This window comes from Schistocerca nitens, chromosome 1 (assembly GCF_023898315.1).
Source record: "Schistocerca nitens isolate TAMUIC-IGC-003100 chromosome 1, iqSchNite1.1, whole genome shotgun sequence".
NCBI lineage: Eukaryota > Metazoa > Arthropoda > Insecta > Orthoptera > Acrididae > Schistocerca > Schistocerca nitens.
In genome coordinates, this window is record NC_064614.1 from 747,852,863 (window position 1) to 747,871,614 (window position 18,752).

Here is an 18,752-nt window from a genome sequence, read left to right on the forward strand (position 1 = left end):
TTTTATACTGTTTTTTACTGAAAAGGAAGAAGGAATAAAGTGAAGAGGAGAAAATTGAAATGATAAAAATGTTAGTGACATAAATGGTTAGCTTGTTGGTTTCTAGGTGAATTATTCCCTGTTTTAGTTACTTTTGTTTACCATTTCTTTTCCCTTTTCATTTTTCTTAGATTTAGTTTCCCTTGTTTTTTAGTATTTTATCCATCTTTAACAACAGGAGTCCTTCTATTATGAAATAATAGGCAACCAGTTGCATATAAGAAATTTAATTTCTTGGCGGGTTTTGGGCACTTAGTGCCGTTCTTCGGAAGGTCCAGTCACATGTTCCAGCCTCACATGCGCTCCACACTTTGTTTTTGCTGACAGGTTCCCTACTTTGTTATGTTGCCTCTAAGAACAGATTGCTATTTGGAAGACAGTTAAATGTCCTTTCATGCTGCATGTTCTTATTAGCCCTTTGCTTTTTCATTTGTTAGAGATTACAGTATTCGGTAAAATATTGTCAACTGCCACTTGAGACTTTTCTTGTAATAAAAAAGGTAAGGCTGACCTACACTCAGATATTGAAGTTCTCTCCAGAGTGCTTTACAAGGCATTATCTGATGGGAGATATATCCTGGGAACTGGCTCACACAACAACTTATATGGCGGTGCACACACCCGCTTTATTTGTTGTTCATATACAATGTGGACTGACAAATGTGAACATCATATCAATAAACAAAAAATAATCCCAGGGACAAAGGTAGATTGAACATTTGGCCTTGGATTTGTGATATGACCATTACGCGGAAAAATATTTTTTGTAAGGGAAATGGTGAATCGTGTGCTTTGAATAAAAACCCTTCTATAATTTATCAAAAGGTTTAGACTCAGGGATATAATGTTTGGTTAATACTAATCTGGCCAGTAACACATCAAAAGAGGGTGTGATAACTGTGGTAATCAAAACAGAAACTAAAAGATGAAAGGGTGCTGGCCAGTGAAGTTTGTTGATGCAAATTAGCACAATTAAATTTAGTTATATAATTTGTAAGACATGTAGGTAGTATAATTTGTATAGATTTGTTACATTTATACATATTATTTACAGCATATGTTGGTACACATTTTCCCACCATCGAGCGCAGCAAAGTGAAGCAGGTACTGGCATACAAGTGTAAAGAAAGTGCTGCAGCGCTGAGGGTACGTGGATCTAAACTCCTTGGACTCAAGTAAGCATCTAGTTTTAGTGTTTAATATATTAACAACAGAAGTAGTTTCCAGGCTCTTGTTAGATTTCTTGAGTTTGTTCTGCTTTGTTCACTCTTTTACAATAATTATGTTAACCATATGTCCCACACAATTGTTCCACTGTATTCTTTATATGAATATCTGGCTGAGGCTCATGACCCACATCTGATCCGTGATCCAAAGCTCCCACCTTCTTTTAACGGTGGCAGGTGGAAAAGAGCGTACAACCCAGACAACATCTTTGTTTCTTCAAAGGTAGCTGTACAGTGTATGAAGACTGTAGGAGAGCCCATCCCCCTTACACAACATAGACCTGTCATACTGTGAATCCTGTAGTAGTGCCTGAAGTGGTACCATTCAAGAGGAGGTTTAATTTCAAGAAGGCTGACTGGCAGACATTCAGTGAAGAGGTTGACTCAAAAATGATAAATATTCCACCGCAACCTGAAATGTATGAAACCTTAATCAAATGTGTCCAACAAGTTTCGAGGAAAACTTCCGAGAGGATGCAGAACTCAGTATGTTCCAGGCATGTCCAGTGATGACAAACTTTTGTTAGAAAGATACCAAACTCTCTATAAAGAGGATCCATTTGCAGAAGAAACGATCCAAGCTGGTGAAATATTGCTGCAAGCCATTTCAGCAACTCGCAAGGCCAAGTAGAGTAACCTGGTAGAGAACCTCGACATGAAGCTGAACAGTAGACAAGCCTGGAAACTGCTTAAAAACCTGAGAGGCGACTCTGTAATATCACAAGACAATTTTACGAGTGTGACTCCTGATACAGTGGCAACCCAGCTCCTGCGGAATGGCAAAATAAAAGGAAGGATGCCCAAAGACGCTCTTCTGCATGATCCAGAAACAGATCATTATTTTCTTAGGGCTCCCTTCTCCATGGCTGAACTTGAAGCTTCCATCTCCAGTTTGAAGATGCATAAGGCTGCAGGTGTCGATGACCTTAGAATTGAACAGATAAAGAACTTAAGCTGTAAAACGATGGAGTGGCTACTAAGCCTAATGAGCACATGTTTTGCCAAGCTACACATCCCCAAAATGTGGTGGAAGTCTCGAGTCATTGCAATATTTAAGCTTGGGAAGGAACCAAACGATCCAAAAAATTTTCGACCTATCTCCCTTTTATGCCATGCCTTCAAGATATTAGAATGGCTGGTACTTAACCGAATCAGTGCCACCCTCAAAGTGAAGTTCATCCCACAACAAGCAGGCTTTTGTGTTGGCGAATCACGCTGCAGTCAGATCTTGAATCTAACCCAGCACATCGAGGATGGTTTTGAGTGTGGTGAGATTACTGGAGTCGCTTTTGTTGATCTAACAGCTGCGTACGACACTGTGAATCATAGGAAACTGTTAAAGAAAGTTACCTTACTAAGAACTACCAACTAACACCCTTTATTAGCACCTTCCTTCAGAACAGTTGATTCCAAGTTTCATTACAGGGTAAGAGGCAAACACAGAAGAATGGTCTCCCCCCAAGGCAGTGTGCTTGCTCCAGCACTGTGCAATATCTGCACAAATGATCAGCCAATACCAACAAGTACTAGGCTCTTCATCTATGCTGATGGCACAGCAGTAACTGTTCAGGGGCAAACCTTTAAAGAAGTAGATGGAAAACTGCCTCTAGCAAAGGATGAACACTCCAAGTACTATGATGCCAACCACCAGAAGCCCAATCCTGGTAAAACTCAAGTGATCACCTTCCACTTATGAAACAGGGAAGTGCAGCAAAAGCTGGACATCAGATGGTGAGGAGAGCAACTGAAATATTACCCAACACCAGTCTATCTAGGTGTCACACTGGACAGGGCTCTAACGTACAGGCAGAAATGTCTAAACGTGAAACAGAAAGCTATTGCTCACATGGGATACTTAAGAAGCTGATTGGCAGCAGTGGGGAAGCCAGTCCACACCTCCTAAGGACTTCTGCACTTGCGCTTTGTGTATCAGCCGCTGAGTATGCTGCTCCTGTGTGGATCACTTCAGCTCCTGCTAAGCAAGTCAATATTGCGGTCAACGATGCAGCAAGGATCATCTCGGGATGCTTGAAGCCAACTTCATTTCAGAAATTGTATCTGATTGTTGGAATAACCCCACCCAACATCCGTAGGGCCATTGCTGCAGACAATGAGAGAACAAAGCAGGAGAATGACTGTCAACATCCTCTGTAGGGTCATCAGGCAGCAAGATCCCACCTTAAATCTCGCAAGAGTTTCCTTGCTAGGACTTTGCCAATGAAGGGAGCACCAGTGACCATTCGTCTTGCAACATGGAAGAGCTCACTGCCTGTAGACATCTCTCCAAAAGAAGAACTAGCTCCTGGCACAAACCTACAATACCCTGTATGGAGATCTCTCAACTGCCCAAGAGTTGGCATCCCCTGACCAACCTGAAGAAATGAGGAATACTTTCAGCGAGTGCTGACACCTTTTGCAACTGTGGGGCTGAAGAAGATCCAAGCTCCTACTTGTATGCCCCCTCCTGGACAACCAATGCATAATACAAGATGTTTACAAAGGAAATGACAAAGGTATCACAGCTGCTATTTTTTGGGAATGCTGACTGGACACACAAATGAATGATGAATAGAGTTAAGAAAATGAAGATCTGATATGCTTGTGGCATAGAAATAAGTTATTTATTAATACTTGACTTCAAAATATTGAAAGGTCTTAAGTATTCCATTGAGGAAAATGTGGTCATTGCAAAATGCGGGATGGAATGTAGTATGTATTTGATGGGGACTACTAAGTAGACAGAAACAGAACTGAAAAGAAGGCAGTCCCATAGGAAGGATGAGGAGTTTATTAAGATGATCCTACTGGTATCTGTGAATCAAAGAATAAGCATTAGCATGTGATCTATTTCTGAAATCTTTTCTGTTTAAACAACTACTATTTCTGTTTCCCATTCAAATATTAGTAATTTTACAATAAATATCCATTTCTTAAACAGGTGACAGAGTTTGTAAAACATTATAACACACCTTGTAGGATGTTCTGTTCTGTTTAACATAATTTTCTATTTCACGGAGTGGATTGCATCCTCATCCTCCTCCTCCTCCTCCTCCTACTACTACTACTACTCCTACTACTACTACTACGCCATGGAAGAGTTCCTTTTTGTTGACAAAGTCTTCAACTTTGATGAGAAAGTAGTTCCCTAACTGTATTAATGTACTCTTTGCAGACCTCATCTTTCACCAACCATATAAACAATTATTTTGGAGGGCACAAGGACTGTTATAAGTTTAATCATTGAAGTCTGTTACTACTGTCAACTGTTGATGTGCTTTTACTCTAAGGCAAAAGTTCTACCTTTTACATATGAACATATTTAAGGCCATTTAACAGAGTAAGCAAGTACAGCACCATTCTTACTTGTCTTCCATGCTATGCTGAAATCTCTTTAGTTTCTTTGAACAAAGATAGTAGCTGGAGAACTAGTACTGTTCTGTGGATAATGTGTTGTCATCGCAAATACAAAAATGTTTGCAATAAGTGGATTGTAAGGTCCTGTAGCTTAAGCATTTAATATCACTGGAGGATACCAACTCAGTTAAGTGTTGGAAGGCTATGATTTGATAGATAATTCATAAGCATTATGGATATTAACAGGACTCTGTAAGAAAACTCAGTCATCAAAACTAACATGTGGCTCTCAGTAGAAGTAGTTTCCACTATAATGTTTTAATAGTGTGGTAGATTGCAGATATACTAATCAAAGCCTTCATCTGAATTAATAAATGCACATAATTGTATCTATGAAGTTACATTTAATGACAGTGTGCCATGTAACAGTTTTTGGCAGGCCCCAATTGAACAGTCTGTAATAGACTACCAGTACAAAGAACACACCTAATGCCCCCCCACCCCTCTGAGTCCACCCTCTCTCCTTTTGCTCTTCAGTTTATTAATCTCACATCAGAAAAAGTACCTCTTCATAAATGGCTCAAGGCTCCTCAATCAGTTTTACTGAATTAGCAAGAGATCATCCATTAACAAGTATTCCAGTATTTTGGAACACAAATTGCACACTTTATTTGTTAATTAAGAGAAACTGAAGGTGTGTGTGTAATAGACCTCACTAAAGTATATGCCAATATTACTGAACAATACTTTTTTCTGAAATTGCTTACATCTTACAAAACAAAACACACTTCTGCTCACCATTTTTACTAAAGTTATGGAAGTTATGTTAGTGGTATTGGAAAACTTCATTTAAGCATATGTTTCTTTTATAAATAGTTTATTGAAATATGAATGAAGTATCAAAATGCATAAAAATAATTTGCTGTACTTGTCCCCAAGCATGAGAGGAGGTTTTTAAGTACTTCATCTGTGAATATTGCCTGTAGGTATCCAATAATGTGATATTCAGACAGTTTCAGTTTCTCATATGAATCCTGGAGTATTCATCTGAAACATAATCAACTGGAGTTTTTCTTTGTTTCAGTGAACTTCAAGACCAGTAGCATCTGTCTGCACTCAAACCTGGATACTCTGATAACATTTATAGTCTATAAACAATAGCATGCCTTTGTAACAGCTGTCATTAATCACAACTGTACGAGGTGTTTTGTTCTGAGATTCTGTAAAATATGATACTTGAACTTGGTTCATTTGCACCTATTTTAAGTTGTTAACATTGTTTTATATTAGACTATTTGAGCAGTTACACTGCATTTATCATTTTTTATTCTGTCTAGTTTATGTTTAATTATCTCTCTAACTATTTGGCCATGTCTATTTTCAACATGCATTATGTCACTGTGGATGTACCAGGCACATCCCAGTCTGTATTATGTGACAAATTTAATATTATTTGCCTTCTGAGAATGGAGAGAACAGGTTTTTAATATAGATATGTAATGTGCATTAATGTAGCAACAATTATGAACATCAGAAAGATCTCAATGTTGCTACACTGGAAATGAGTTTTGTGGCTCAAATTAAATAATAATAGTAATAATAATAATAATAATCATATGAAATGTGCCTTACTGAACTGTCTTTTCCCTGAGTAGCAGGGCTCAAGTTGATTAAAACATTCCATCATGTTTTTATATCTAAATAATACTGGTAGCTATCATATGATCATAAATTGAGGTATGATGAAATGTTTTTGCTCTGTAGTTAGAACTTTTTGTTAACTTCTGATACATTTCTACTTTTTTAATGGGAAAAAGTTGGAAAACTCTATGTTTTAGTGTGTAGGCACTATTTAGCATGTCCTGTTGTATTTGGATCCATCGTTGTAGCGACAGTATGTTAGTAGGTGATTGTAGTACTTAATCTGGAGCAGTTCATTTCTGAATGAAAATAACCAGTTCAGCTGCTATATGATGCCAGTATAAAGGAAGTAATTTTAAGTTTTCAGATGTCTGCATGCTGATTCTTTTATTGTGAAAAAAAAACACAGTGCATTGATAAAATAAAAGAGAAGGCTTATTTGAATTGCCTTTGGCTTATCTTCCTAAGTTATTGGGAGATGCCTATTCAGATAAGGCACCATACATATTTCATTGGAAGTGTTTCATATTGGTCATCTATTCCCTGTGTGAGACCTTGTATACATCTTACATATAATGTTCTTTGCGTTCCATTTGTATGTATCAGACTGAGTGAAATGTTACAAAGGTTCCTGAGTTGTGTAGTTGCTATTGTTTGTATACATATCGGATTGTCACACTTCATTTGTGAGTACTATGTTGACTGGGAAGAAGTTAGTTGACAAGCATAAACCTCAAGATAGTACTGACTGATCAGTAATTTTCTGCATTTGTTTCTACGTGGGAACACTTCCATTATTTTAATGTTTTAAGATACCAATTTTATTGATTAATGTTAGATTTCAACATTCCTCTTTTACTGGCAGAAGTTCAGATGTGCATGTTTTATATTGGTGTGGTTTAACACTGTCATTGTGGAGTATTTATATCGAATAGTAGCAATGCCAACTCTTCTCTATAAGAATTAAATCTGAATATGAAAGACAAGTGTTAAAAGTCAGCTTGAGGTCAGACGGTTGAAGTTACTGGGAGATATTAAAGACCATAGATATGGACTGTATCCATGAATAAAGAGAGCTCAAGCAACAGGCTGGGGTAAAGTAGTTGGCATGATGAGGCATGTGAGTATAACTGGAGGAAAAATGACAGTAGCGATGACAAATCTAGAGCAGTAGAATGCTTGCAGTAGTAGGCATGATGGGGCATGTGGTTTTAACTTGAAAAAAAATGACAGTAGCAGTGACAAATCCAGAGCTGTAGAATGCTTGCAGAGTCTTCAAGCCTTCATAAAACTCACTCTTCAGGCTCACTCAGACTAGACTGCAATTCATGAGTACAATGAACCTATGCACAATGTGGCCATACAGCTCTGTGATTTGTTAGTTCCAGTATTCTGTTAGGCAAGAAAATGAATCTATGTATATCGTATAATCGCTGTGAAGGGAAAGATAAACCAGAAGTTTGAAGAATGTAAACGCAGGTGTTCTTTGCCACTTGTCCATAATTCCACCACCATGCTAGATCCACTCCACACACACACACACACACACACACACACTCTCTCTCTCTCTCTCTCTCTCTCTCTCTCTCTCTCTCTCTGTGTGTGTGTGTGTGTGTGTGTGTGAGAGAGAGAGAGAGAGAGAGAGAGAGAGAGAGAGAGAGAGAGAGAGATATTCTTGTTGCAAGAGCTCCTTACTGGGACTTAGTTATTCGTTGTTACTGTTCATGATTAATGTCATAAATGTTACTATTTGCTGCTCACCTAATAGTGATTATACAGGTCCAAGATGACGAATGCCGTTGGGTTTTCCTATCTGATAATACTCTGACAATACTGAGCAAGATGACACAGTTATTAAGGTTTAGGGCTCATATTCAGTTCACCTTGCCATGCAGATGAAAATTTTTGCACAGTTTCCTCCAATCAGTTAATACCTTGGTGGTTCACTGCCAATATCGAATATCCTTGTTCATCAATGTCCTATTTCATCTTGTGCTCCTTTTCTCTCTAATGATGGTATAGTTGGCTGGATGCTACACTCTTACCTTCTCACCGAGCGAAGTGGCGCAGTGGTTAGCACACTGGACTCGCATTCGGGAGGACGACGGTTCAATCCCGTCTCCGGCCATCCTGATTTAGGTTTTCCGTGATTTCCCTAAATCATTTCAGGCAAATGCCGGGATGGTTCCTTTGAAAGGGCACGGCTGATTTCCTTCCCAATCCTTCCCTAACCCGAGCTTGCGCTCCGTCTCTAATGACCTCGTTGTCGACGAGACGTTAAACACTAACCACCACCACCATCATCTTACTTTCTCGTCTTTTTTGTTTACTGTATACATATCACACAGCGAAGACCAATAATACAATTTTTCATTGTTTGATGTAAATTTTCAGCTTCTTCAGTGATGGAAGTGTTCATTTATTTCATACAATTTGTATTTAGTAGCCAGGTGAAAAAAATTTTCAGCCAGGATCAGTTTTTCTTTTATAGTCAATGTATGTGGGATATTCAATAACTGATACAAACTGTTGAGAAAAAAGGAGAATAAAAATGTATTCAATGGCAGTTAAATTTGTGCTTCATTTGAATATAATCTCCACCAGTCTTAAGACATTTTACGTTTTTCCCACAGCTCTGTTGCCTTTCTAATTCCAGTAGTGAAGAATATTGACCTTGTTATCTGAGTCTTTTATGTGCAGCTCATCTGACAGCTTTACTGTCTTTTAACTTGGTACTGTGTAAAACTTTTAATGGTCAGATCAGATGAAAATTGGATCAGTTAGAGGCCAGGATTGTATGATGTATGTGGCAACATCTGCCAATTCAAATTTTCTGTCCTCGTTTTCAGGGAGTTTTAGGAATGGTCATTATCATGCAGCAACTTTATGAGTTTGTAATTCCTGCCACCACCTTTTACATATTATAGTAATAGAAATTCTTCTATGGGATAAAAAGAGTTGTCAAGGAGAAACTTTCTCAGTTTATTTTCATTTTACTTTGTTGTTTGTCAGATATTTTATATCACTCGGTAAGTGATCAAAAATTGTTGTTGCAGTATTGTGCACCACTTTCTGTGCTAAAGACAATCTTAATGTGGAGTAATGAATGTCATTATTTCTTCTAGTGTTGCAATTATGTACATCATTGATCCTTTTGAAATGTAGTGGGGTGTTTACAAGAAACTTCAGTAGGGAATAAATATACTGTAAAACTGTAGTCCGTATGCCAATCTCCTTAAACATATGTCTACAAGATGGCCATGGGCGAGCAACTCATTTTATTCTTACAGCACATTTATGGGCAATTAAAACCTTTGTTAAAGATGAGTTACTCCAGAACATTATTCCATATGACATTATTGAATGAAAATATTTCAATTTACTGATTTGTGTCTCCCCAAGAAGCATTAGTGGGCAAGTCAAAATGATTCCATTGAAGTTTCTTCTGTTTGAATTCAGGGTAACAGAGGAAATTCCAAATGCGACCTCAGGCTGTAACACACCAGAAAGTAATTACCAACCATTAAAATCTGTTGTTTGAGTGCGTAACAAATGCAAGCATGAATGTCTTTTGAACTCGAGTCAGTTGTTTGGACCAATCTTGAACATGATTAATTATAATTATGTTTATCATGAATGACTTACAATTATCAGTAGTTTTCCCAGTAACTCATTGTCCCTCATATGTCACAAGAGACAGTCGTTTGTGTGTCTCATATGACTATTATTTCCATTATTAGCATAGGGTATGAGGAAACAGTTGACGTCTTCTCAAGCACATTTAACTTACTGACCTTGATAACATTTAGGCTTCATGTAAGCTGCTGCTGTTAAGTTATTTAACTATGATATTAATTACACTAATTTAAAATTGTAGAAAATGGGACATCCAACAGTAAGAAGACATGTTGTCTGTACACTACTGCTCAGTGGCGGATATAAATCTAATGGCAACCACTTCTTCACCATCTGGCCAGTGGCAAATTAGAAATTTCCATTATTTCAAGCCCCAAACTACAATACTTATGGGCATAGCAGGTTAATATGTGTCAAATCCCACTACCTGTAGTCGAAACTGAATTTTTTATTTCTTTAGAGGGAAAGAAGTAGACCAAGGTAGTGCTGCACCAAAACAATAGATTTTTCTCTGGTATCAAACTGCATGTTACACTTCTGCACATCATATACATAACTTTTTGTAATGAATGTCTTTTAAGACAAAATGCCATTACAATAGAATTATTATTATTTTTAGTGCACCAGTTTTCAGCTGTATGTACATTTCAGATTTGGTTTAGTAATCACACTCGTGAATCTTCAATTACAGCTAAACTAATGTGATTTAAATTATATTTCTGAACACTTTAATCTTGTTGTGTTAATCTGTGCTGCATTTTCTTTAGCTAAATATCATGTACCGCATTTCCATCAGTAGTTTGTATCCTACAATTTGGTTTTTATCTTAGTTATCCTATATTTGTTTATTTTGTTTCCTTTCGATTTGGGAATATTAATCCTCCATTATATGTATCATGTGTCTGTCATGCAATTTTTGCAGAAAAACGTGAAGTTTATAAATGTATGTCTATTTTGCTTTTATTAGACTAAGTGCTGAAATGAGGGTCACTGTAGGTAGGTTAAGTTGTTACAGTCATTAAAAGTTTCCTATTTGGCTACATACCATGTTGGTGCCTGACTGCCACTAAATTAGTTTTCCTCCCATGATCCTTTTGTAGTCTTCAAGGAAGTTTAGAGTGTTTTGGAATAAAATGTGTCAGGTTTCTTGCCAGTTTTGCTGCAGAATACCACAAGAATTCCACTGTAAATATTCCAGTCAACTAAATATATATATATTTTTTTTTTTTTTTAGTTGGAGAGTTTTGTAAGAATAACTTAATCTGAAATTAATGTTGTAGGAAAAGATAGGTTGCTATTTACTGTAAAGAAGATATGATAAGTTGTAGACAGGGACAATTAAAAGACATTTATTCGGGCAGGCCCGAGTGCCAGATATGGTAATCATGTGTGCATAAAGTGTACCTGCTTGTGTGTATGAATTGTGTGTTTCTCTTTTGTTGACGAAGGCTGTGGCCAAAAGCATTATGTAAGGGTCTTTTAATTGTGCCTATCTGTATCTTTTCCTACATTGTTGGTATTTCTACCTGGGTTTTCCGTTGTTTAGTCTGAAATTAACTACCCTCATTTCAGTATTTGCACTTGGAAATACTTGTATGTATATAGTAAGTTATTGTTCTTTTTCTTGTGCCTTTGTTTTGCATCTATACATAGTCAGCATGGTTATAAATGTATTTGAGAGGGTCAATTTTAAGGGGTGGCTTAATGCCCTTTCTGTTGCCACTCATTACCCCCAGGACAGAGTGTGTGTACACCAACTGTCTGCATGTGGTGTTAATCTTGTGAAAGTTTTCGAAATGTTTTTGAATCATAAAACTGAGGTGCGATTTGGGTGACCAGCCCAGTATTCACTTAGGCTGATGTGGTAAACTGCCTAAAAACAATATCCAGGCTTGCCGGCATACCGACCCAAGTCCTTAATCCACCAAGCAGATTCGAACTGGGGCCAACATATGTGACCGTCCCAGAAGCAGCACTTCAAGATGCATTGCTCTCTGTGCGGTTTGTATTGTAAATTCTTCATTCACAATTTTATGTTTATCTGACTTTTTGAGGCTGGTTTTTGGCGCATCTCACCTTTTCATTCTCATTGCCTTTGTGGTTTCTCCTTCATCCTTATTTTACTCAGCTCCCACATTTGTTTCATGTTTTCCATATTTGTCTTTTGCACATTTTGTGTGTCTGAATTTCAAGGAGTACTATTAAAAGCTGGTATCAGTAATCACATAATAGCATCGTCGGTTAACCATTGCTCTGTTTAATCAAGCCATGAACACACTTCTCAGATATTTCAGCACTATTTCCTGTGAGGCTGTTCAGTTATTAGTCTTTCCTGTCTCTTAGTTACTGTTGTTACTTATATTTGGTCAGATTTTATACACAATTGATCAGTTATTTCTGCAGGCTAGCTTAACATACCAGTTCATCAGGGGTTTACTTTGTTTGCTCACAAAAAAATGGAAGCTCCAGTGTACTGTAAAAATCAACCAAATATTGATTAACCTCTCTATTCTCATTAAGATCTTCATATCAAGTAGTAAGGAGTAAACCATATTATATCAAGAAATAATTTTCCTACAAAACTTTTGAATCATGGAATTGGAATTAGTTTTGAGCTAATGAGATAAAACTCTTTATATTAATATTTATTAACAATTTTAACCTGGAATGCTTTTAAGTGGTTTGTGGGTATAGAATGATTGTGCATAAAAATAAAAGTGAGTGTTTTCAAGCAAAGAGTACAATTTGTGTGGTGGGCTTATCTGCCCCTTCCAATGAATAAGACACAGTAATGATTTAGTACACTATTTATGTCTTAAAACTGTAGGTACCATGTGAACTTAATATTTTGTGTGGCATGTAGGAAAAATAAATCTTTTCAAGTTAAGAGTGACACATTTCCTTCAGTCTGTTTGGTGGGCTTAGCTCCTCATTCCAGTGAATAAGACAGATAATAATACAGTACATTATTTGTGTACAAAACAAAATTGTGGCACTTTTTAAATATAATTTTATATAACACACTATATTTAAATACCCTAGTTACAGAAAACACTACCATATTTACTTGGTGTCTCCTGAGGTTGGCCATTCCAAAATAACAACATAAAAGTCAGACACTTCATTGCTTTCTTAATATCTTCAAGTTTCTTTGCATTATTTGGGACATGGCCCTGTGAATGTGCTCCTGGCATAGACAGTTGGATATTTTGTACTGCTGGCAAGTGAAGTGGAAACACATGTTTACACAATACATCACTCTATGCTCTTGCTATGACTGCTCTTGGGTTTGCTGGGTTTCACTCTGTGAAGGACTCTTAACCTTTTTTCAAACAACATCAAAATTATACTGGACAAATACCTCGTGTATAAACACGAGATCTGCTTCCTTTTTCTGCAGAGTGCCGTACTACCACTAACTCAATTCCAGAAAAACTGTGACATAATGCCATTTTCCAATTCCTGACTCAGTTTTGTTAGAAGTGTATGCAATATGGGAAGAGAAGTAAGTAGTATATGGTTAGAAAAAGACATTTAGTTACATATGTCAAATGAAAGCTTTCTTAGTTTATAGAATCAGATCTTCATATCTAATTCTGATACCTCTTTGTCATTGCTGGTATTATAACTTCATACTTACTCTCCTTTCAAGTTCTCAAAAACAATGCTGTTTCCCATATCATCTGAGGAACTAAAAGTGACAGATATTAATGCATTACCTCACCTCACTACCCCAAGAATACTTCTGCTGTTGTGTCCAGCGTGTGACAGGAACAGTGGCCACTACAAAGCAATAATTACGTCAATATTAATATTAATAGATTTTCTGTAGAGGAGTAAAATACCTAAATCTGTGTAGTGTTGATCATCATCTTATCGGAATGAGAAAAAACGGAGTGTGGTTTGTGTCGTGTATATGTAGTGACAGGCAGACTGAATAACTGTTAACTTTATTGACAACTCAGACTCAAAACTGTTTTCTCATTTGCAGAAGTGAAATATTACATTTGTTCAACTCAACTTTACCCGCTGTAGTTGTAGTGTATTATTTTATCAACTGTTAATCTGACTGCAGGATGTAAATGTGCACTTTGTCCCTTACTTCTTCAATAATAATAATAATAATAATAATAATTTCAAGTGTTTCAATGGCCTGGTGCAAGGCTTTCAGTTAGATGCCACTTCGGCAGTTTGTGTTTCCCTAACCTACCCCATTTATCCAGCCAGGGAAAGGGGACCTACAGTTTAATGTGGAATCCAAACGTGTCATTTCTGGTGACTCCTCACATCATTGAGAGGTGAAGGCTAGGTTAATATGTGGACTGAAAAATCTGTGACCCAACCAGAATTCAATTCCTGCGACCTCATGGTTTCCAGGTACACGCTTTACCACTTGACCACTAGGTCTGACTACTTTTTCAATTATTAGTAAAAAGTGTCTCTAGTTTAATCTGTATTTCATTTCATTCATTGGATTGATATGACTTTTTGTAAGTACTTGTGAAGCGGAATGCATACATCTGAAATCATGAACTACTCCAAAGAGCTCCAGTAATACAGACCAAAACAAATCTGAAATGAGCAATGAAATAATTTGACAGAATTCTGAAAGGTGTAGATACTCAGTTTTTTTATGTGTAGCTCATAGTAAGCAAACATACAAACATTGTGGTGATGGCTTTAAAATGTCTTCCTAGATTTTTGGAAGATCTGATATCCAAGGTGTTGTGCATTTTTTTAGCAATTACTATTTGTGTTTTATATTACATAAGAAATTTATTATTTATAAATGTAATATGTTCTCTTTCTGTGTTTCATATCTGTGGTATCTTTGAAATGTCATGTTCACATTTAGTGTTCAGTTCAGTTTTGTAAAGAAACCAAAGGAAAAGTGCAAGTGTTTCGCAATGAATTGTGGGAACTTATGTTTTGCATTTGTTCTTGAGCATTTATGCTTCTCACAATTTGGGGCTGTTGCCATAAAAATATTCATTAGTTACCAGATACTGTACAGGTTAGACCACAATTTTATTGCAAATGGTCTGTTATTTATCATGCATGTCAAGCAGCAGACTTTATTATTTACTGTAGGTTTAGTAGATAAAGAGAACTATGTATATTTAATTTTGCAACCTCTAAGAAATATAATATCTAAGTACTGTATTTGACTCATACCTTTAAAACTTTGAAATCTTAATAAAGTTTTCCAGTTTTTAATATTGTGACATTAAACAATGTTAAACATGTGATCTAAAATTGTCAGAAATTTTGAGAATTGTTTAGTAGAACAATAAATTAATAGACCAGTTTTTCTTTAAAAACATTTTAGTGGTACAATGAATCTTGCTGTTACTAGATGTTATAAAACTGTTGACTAAATTGTAGAAAGTATTTCGTATTGTATCATGTTGTATATATTGTTATGTGCTGAAATTAATAAACTTTGTTAAAATACAAGAACTGACAAAAGGGTTAGTGTCTCATTAGTATAGAGTTGAAATATGTGTATTAAACATTCATAGTAATATGTAAAGCAGTACATTACTCATGTTAATATGTATATATTACAAAATTTTAACATAAAATTTCTATTTTGTATGCTTCAATCAGTTTTCATTTATCATTGATGGAAATATATTATGAGATTGCAGCCTATCTGTAACCTGCATTTTTATTGACTCTTCCATACTAAATGTTTATAGTATGTGAAAAATGAGTGGTGTACATACTGAAATACATCTTAATATATGGCTTTCTTGTAAAAATCCCCATGACAGGTGGTTGTAATCTTAATGTTACTATGGTCTATTTTTTATGAGAAATTGCTGTACATTATCAGTTCTAATAACGTAAGTGAATCATGGAGACAAAACATTGAAAGTGATTGTCTTCATTAGTACAATGGCAAGTCAAGAAGTAAGTTCCCTAAGTGTAACTGAATATGCCTCAATAAAAAAAAAGAAATTACCATTTTTATGTTACTTCCACTTTTTTGTTTTTTGTATTACTACAAAAGTTATTTATGCATTTGGTATAGTCTAAAGTGGAATTTCGCATTCCAGTAACAAAAACTGGTCCACACTGTGTATAAGAGTATTGGGCCTCTTACCTTGTGACTTGACTAATAACCAAGAATGTTCACAAATCATGTTCTATACAACAAACAAATTAGTTCAAAAAAGTACAAAATAAGTCTGTCATAATGTACTTTTCTGTATGTTGAATATGCTTTCCAACACCTAGCTTTGGAATAATTTGTTGTACACATGATGATCCTGTTCGAAATGACTATGGCACTCATATATTGCATTCATCATTTTGTCCCCTTTCATTTTCACTACAGTTGAATTCCTCTCATCCCGCTCAGTCTGAGTGACCAGCCCTCCCTTTTTAAACCTCGTCAATCCATCCCTCCATACTAATAGTTCCAAAATTTAGAATAATGCCATCTCATTGTATAAAAAAAGATACAATGCAGAAACCGCATAAACTTTGAGAAATGTGCGCTAAAATAGGCATGTGGCAAGATTTGCTACATATGCTGGTGTAGAGCAATAATCAAGAAGAAAATGAGCTCCAAGACCTCATCACCTGTTATTGGTGATTTCTACCCAGCACAGTTTTTGGGCTGGAAAATTGATGGTGCAAGACTTTGACAAACTCAAGGAGTATGTAACACCTTTCTCACAAAGCATACCTCATGAGACTCTTACGAAGATGCACACAATTTTTTATCATATGTAGTAGACTGAGAAGGAGAAGAGACGTTTACTTCTTGCCCAGTGAGGCAACAAGATTCACAGATGGCATTCTGTTGATAGTGAACTGAATATGTACATGCTGGTTGATCTGCAATATCATGCAACATATGCGAAAGAATTCATGTCATTTCATTTGAGACCTATGATTCAACTGATCTGGGTAGATTATAATAAGTGCATCCGTAAGCCATAGGTTAGCATCAGCGGTTTTTGATATAAAAGCTTAGGAATTGATTTCCGACGAGCAACGTAATTTTTTTTTTTTTTTTTTTTCTGTCAAGGGAAAATCTCAAAAGGTAACAACAGAGCCTCTTGACAGTTAATGGGAAGCTTTTTGAGAAAATAAGCAGTAAAAAGTAAAACTGAATTGCAAATTACTTAAATGCTGTTCAGTGCATATTGAAGGATACTGTGTGTAAATAGTGGATCTGTGTAGTCACAAATGTCCTAGAACATAAAATCTGATGTTGTGGCAAACTCTTAATTTAATTTTCATATTGAAAGAAAACAAGAAGCATAAAAATGAATGATCTAGACAAAGCGTTTTCAGATCTATGTTTATAGTGTAAATTACAAACTGGTTGTCCCTTTGTTCTAACTGTAAAAACAAGGTTTAGAATAAAAGGAAGATATAACATACACTGACAGCAAAAAGAAATGCAACACCAAGAAAGAGTTGTGTGACATCAAGAGAAGTACTAGGTGTATTTCTACATCCGAAAGCTGTCTGTTCATATTTCATGCCAGTTTTATAAGAGTGGCAGTAGTAGTGCCACTATGAGGATACAACTCGGGTTTGCTTTTAACAGTTGTGAGCATTAGTTACCTTTGAGATTGGACTTGATAGTAGATTTTAGTCAAGAATGTCAGGTAACAAACACTCCATTATCAACACCACACTGAGATTGAATGTGTTTGTGTAATATGGGTATGAGAAGCTGAATGTTCCTTCTGTGATACTGCAGAAGGTCTTGGCAGGAGTATAGCCACTGTATATAACTGCTGGCAGCAGTGGTCATGGCAATGTATGGTCATGAGAAGACCAGGCTCCAGATGGGCATGTGGCACTACCAAGAGGCAACAGCATTGTATTCGGCTTATGGCTCTGGTGCATTGTGCTACATCTGAAGGAGCAATTTGAGGAACAGCTGGCACCACAGCGAGACAACAGACTGTTACAAATTGGTTACTTCAAGGACAGCTCCGAACCAGACACCCTGTAATTTTCATTCCAATGACCTCAAATCGCTGCCATTGGCAACTTCAGTGGTGTTGAGTGAGAGCTCATTCAAGGGCAGTATGGTGGTTTGTTATCTTTACTGATGACAGATGGTTGTACATCGGTGCCAGTGATGGCTGTGTGTTGATTAGGAGGAGGCTAGTTGAGTGCCTGCAACCATCCTGTGTGTGTGATAGTCACATTGGATCTACATCTGGAGTTGTAGTCTGAGGTGTGATTTCATATGACAGCAGGAGCACTGTCATGGTTATCCCACCCACCCCTGACAGCAAATTTGTACTTCAGTCTGATGATGTGACCTGTTGTGCTGCCATTCATGAACAGTATTTCACGAGGTGTTTTCCAACAGGATAACACTAACCCATATGCTGCCGTTGTAGTCCAATGTGCTCTACATAGTGTCAACATGTTGCCTTGGCCTGCTCAATCACCAGATCTGTCTCCAGTCGAACACGTATGGGACATTACTGGACAACAACTCCAGCACCATCCACAACCAGCTTAAATATTGTCCCTGTATTGACTGACCAAGTGCAACAGGCCTGGAACTCCATCACACAAACTGACATCTGCCACCTGTACAGTGCAATGTATACGCATTTGCATTCTTGTATTCAACATTCTGATGGTTACATCGGTTATTAATGTACCAGTCTTTCACATTTGCAATGGCTTATCTCACCCTTACATTAACCTGCAATATTGCATTGTTACTCACTTAAATACACTGATCAACCATAACATTATGACCACCTACCTAATAGCCAGTATGTCCACTTTTGGCACAGATAACAGCGATGATACTTCATGGCACAGAAGCAATAACACCTTGCTCGCTATGTTGCTTGTAGGGAG

General features: G+C 36.7%; 1 protein-coding gene across 3 annotated transcripts in view; it reads left to right on the forward strand.

Moving 5' to 3' along the window:
* Positions 1-18,752, forward strand: part of LOC126260517 (protein abrupt-like) — a 267,219-nt gene that overhangs the window by 209,880 nt on the left and 38,587 nt on the right. For 2 of the 3 annotated variants that reach the window (XM_049957852.1, XM_049957860.1), the window contains exons 9-10: positions 1,094-1,214; positions 5,704-5,812. The exons of the other annotated variant lie outside the window; for it this stretch is intronic. In XM_049957852.1, coding sequence (XP_049813809.1) covers positions 1,094-1,214; positions 5,704-5,722 — 140 coding nt within the window. In that variant the 3' untranslated portion in view covers positions 5,723-5,812. Of the gene's footprint in view, positions 1-1,093; positions 1,215-5,703; positions 5,813-18,752 lie in introns of those variants that run through there. 3 annotated transcript variants of the gene reach the window in all.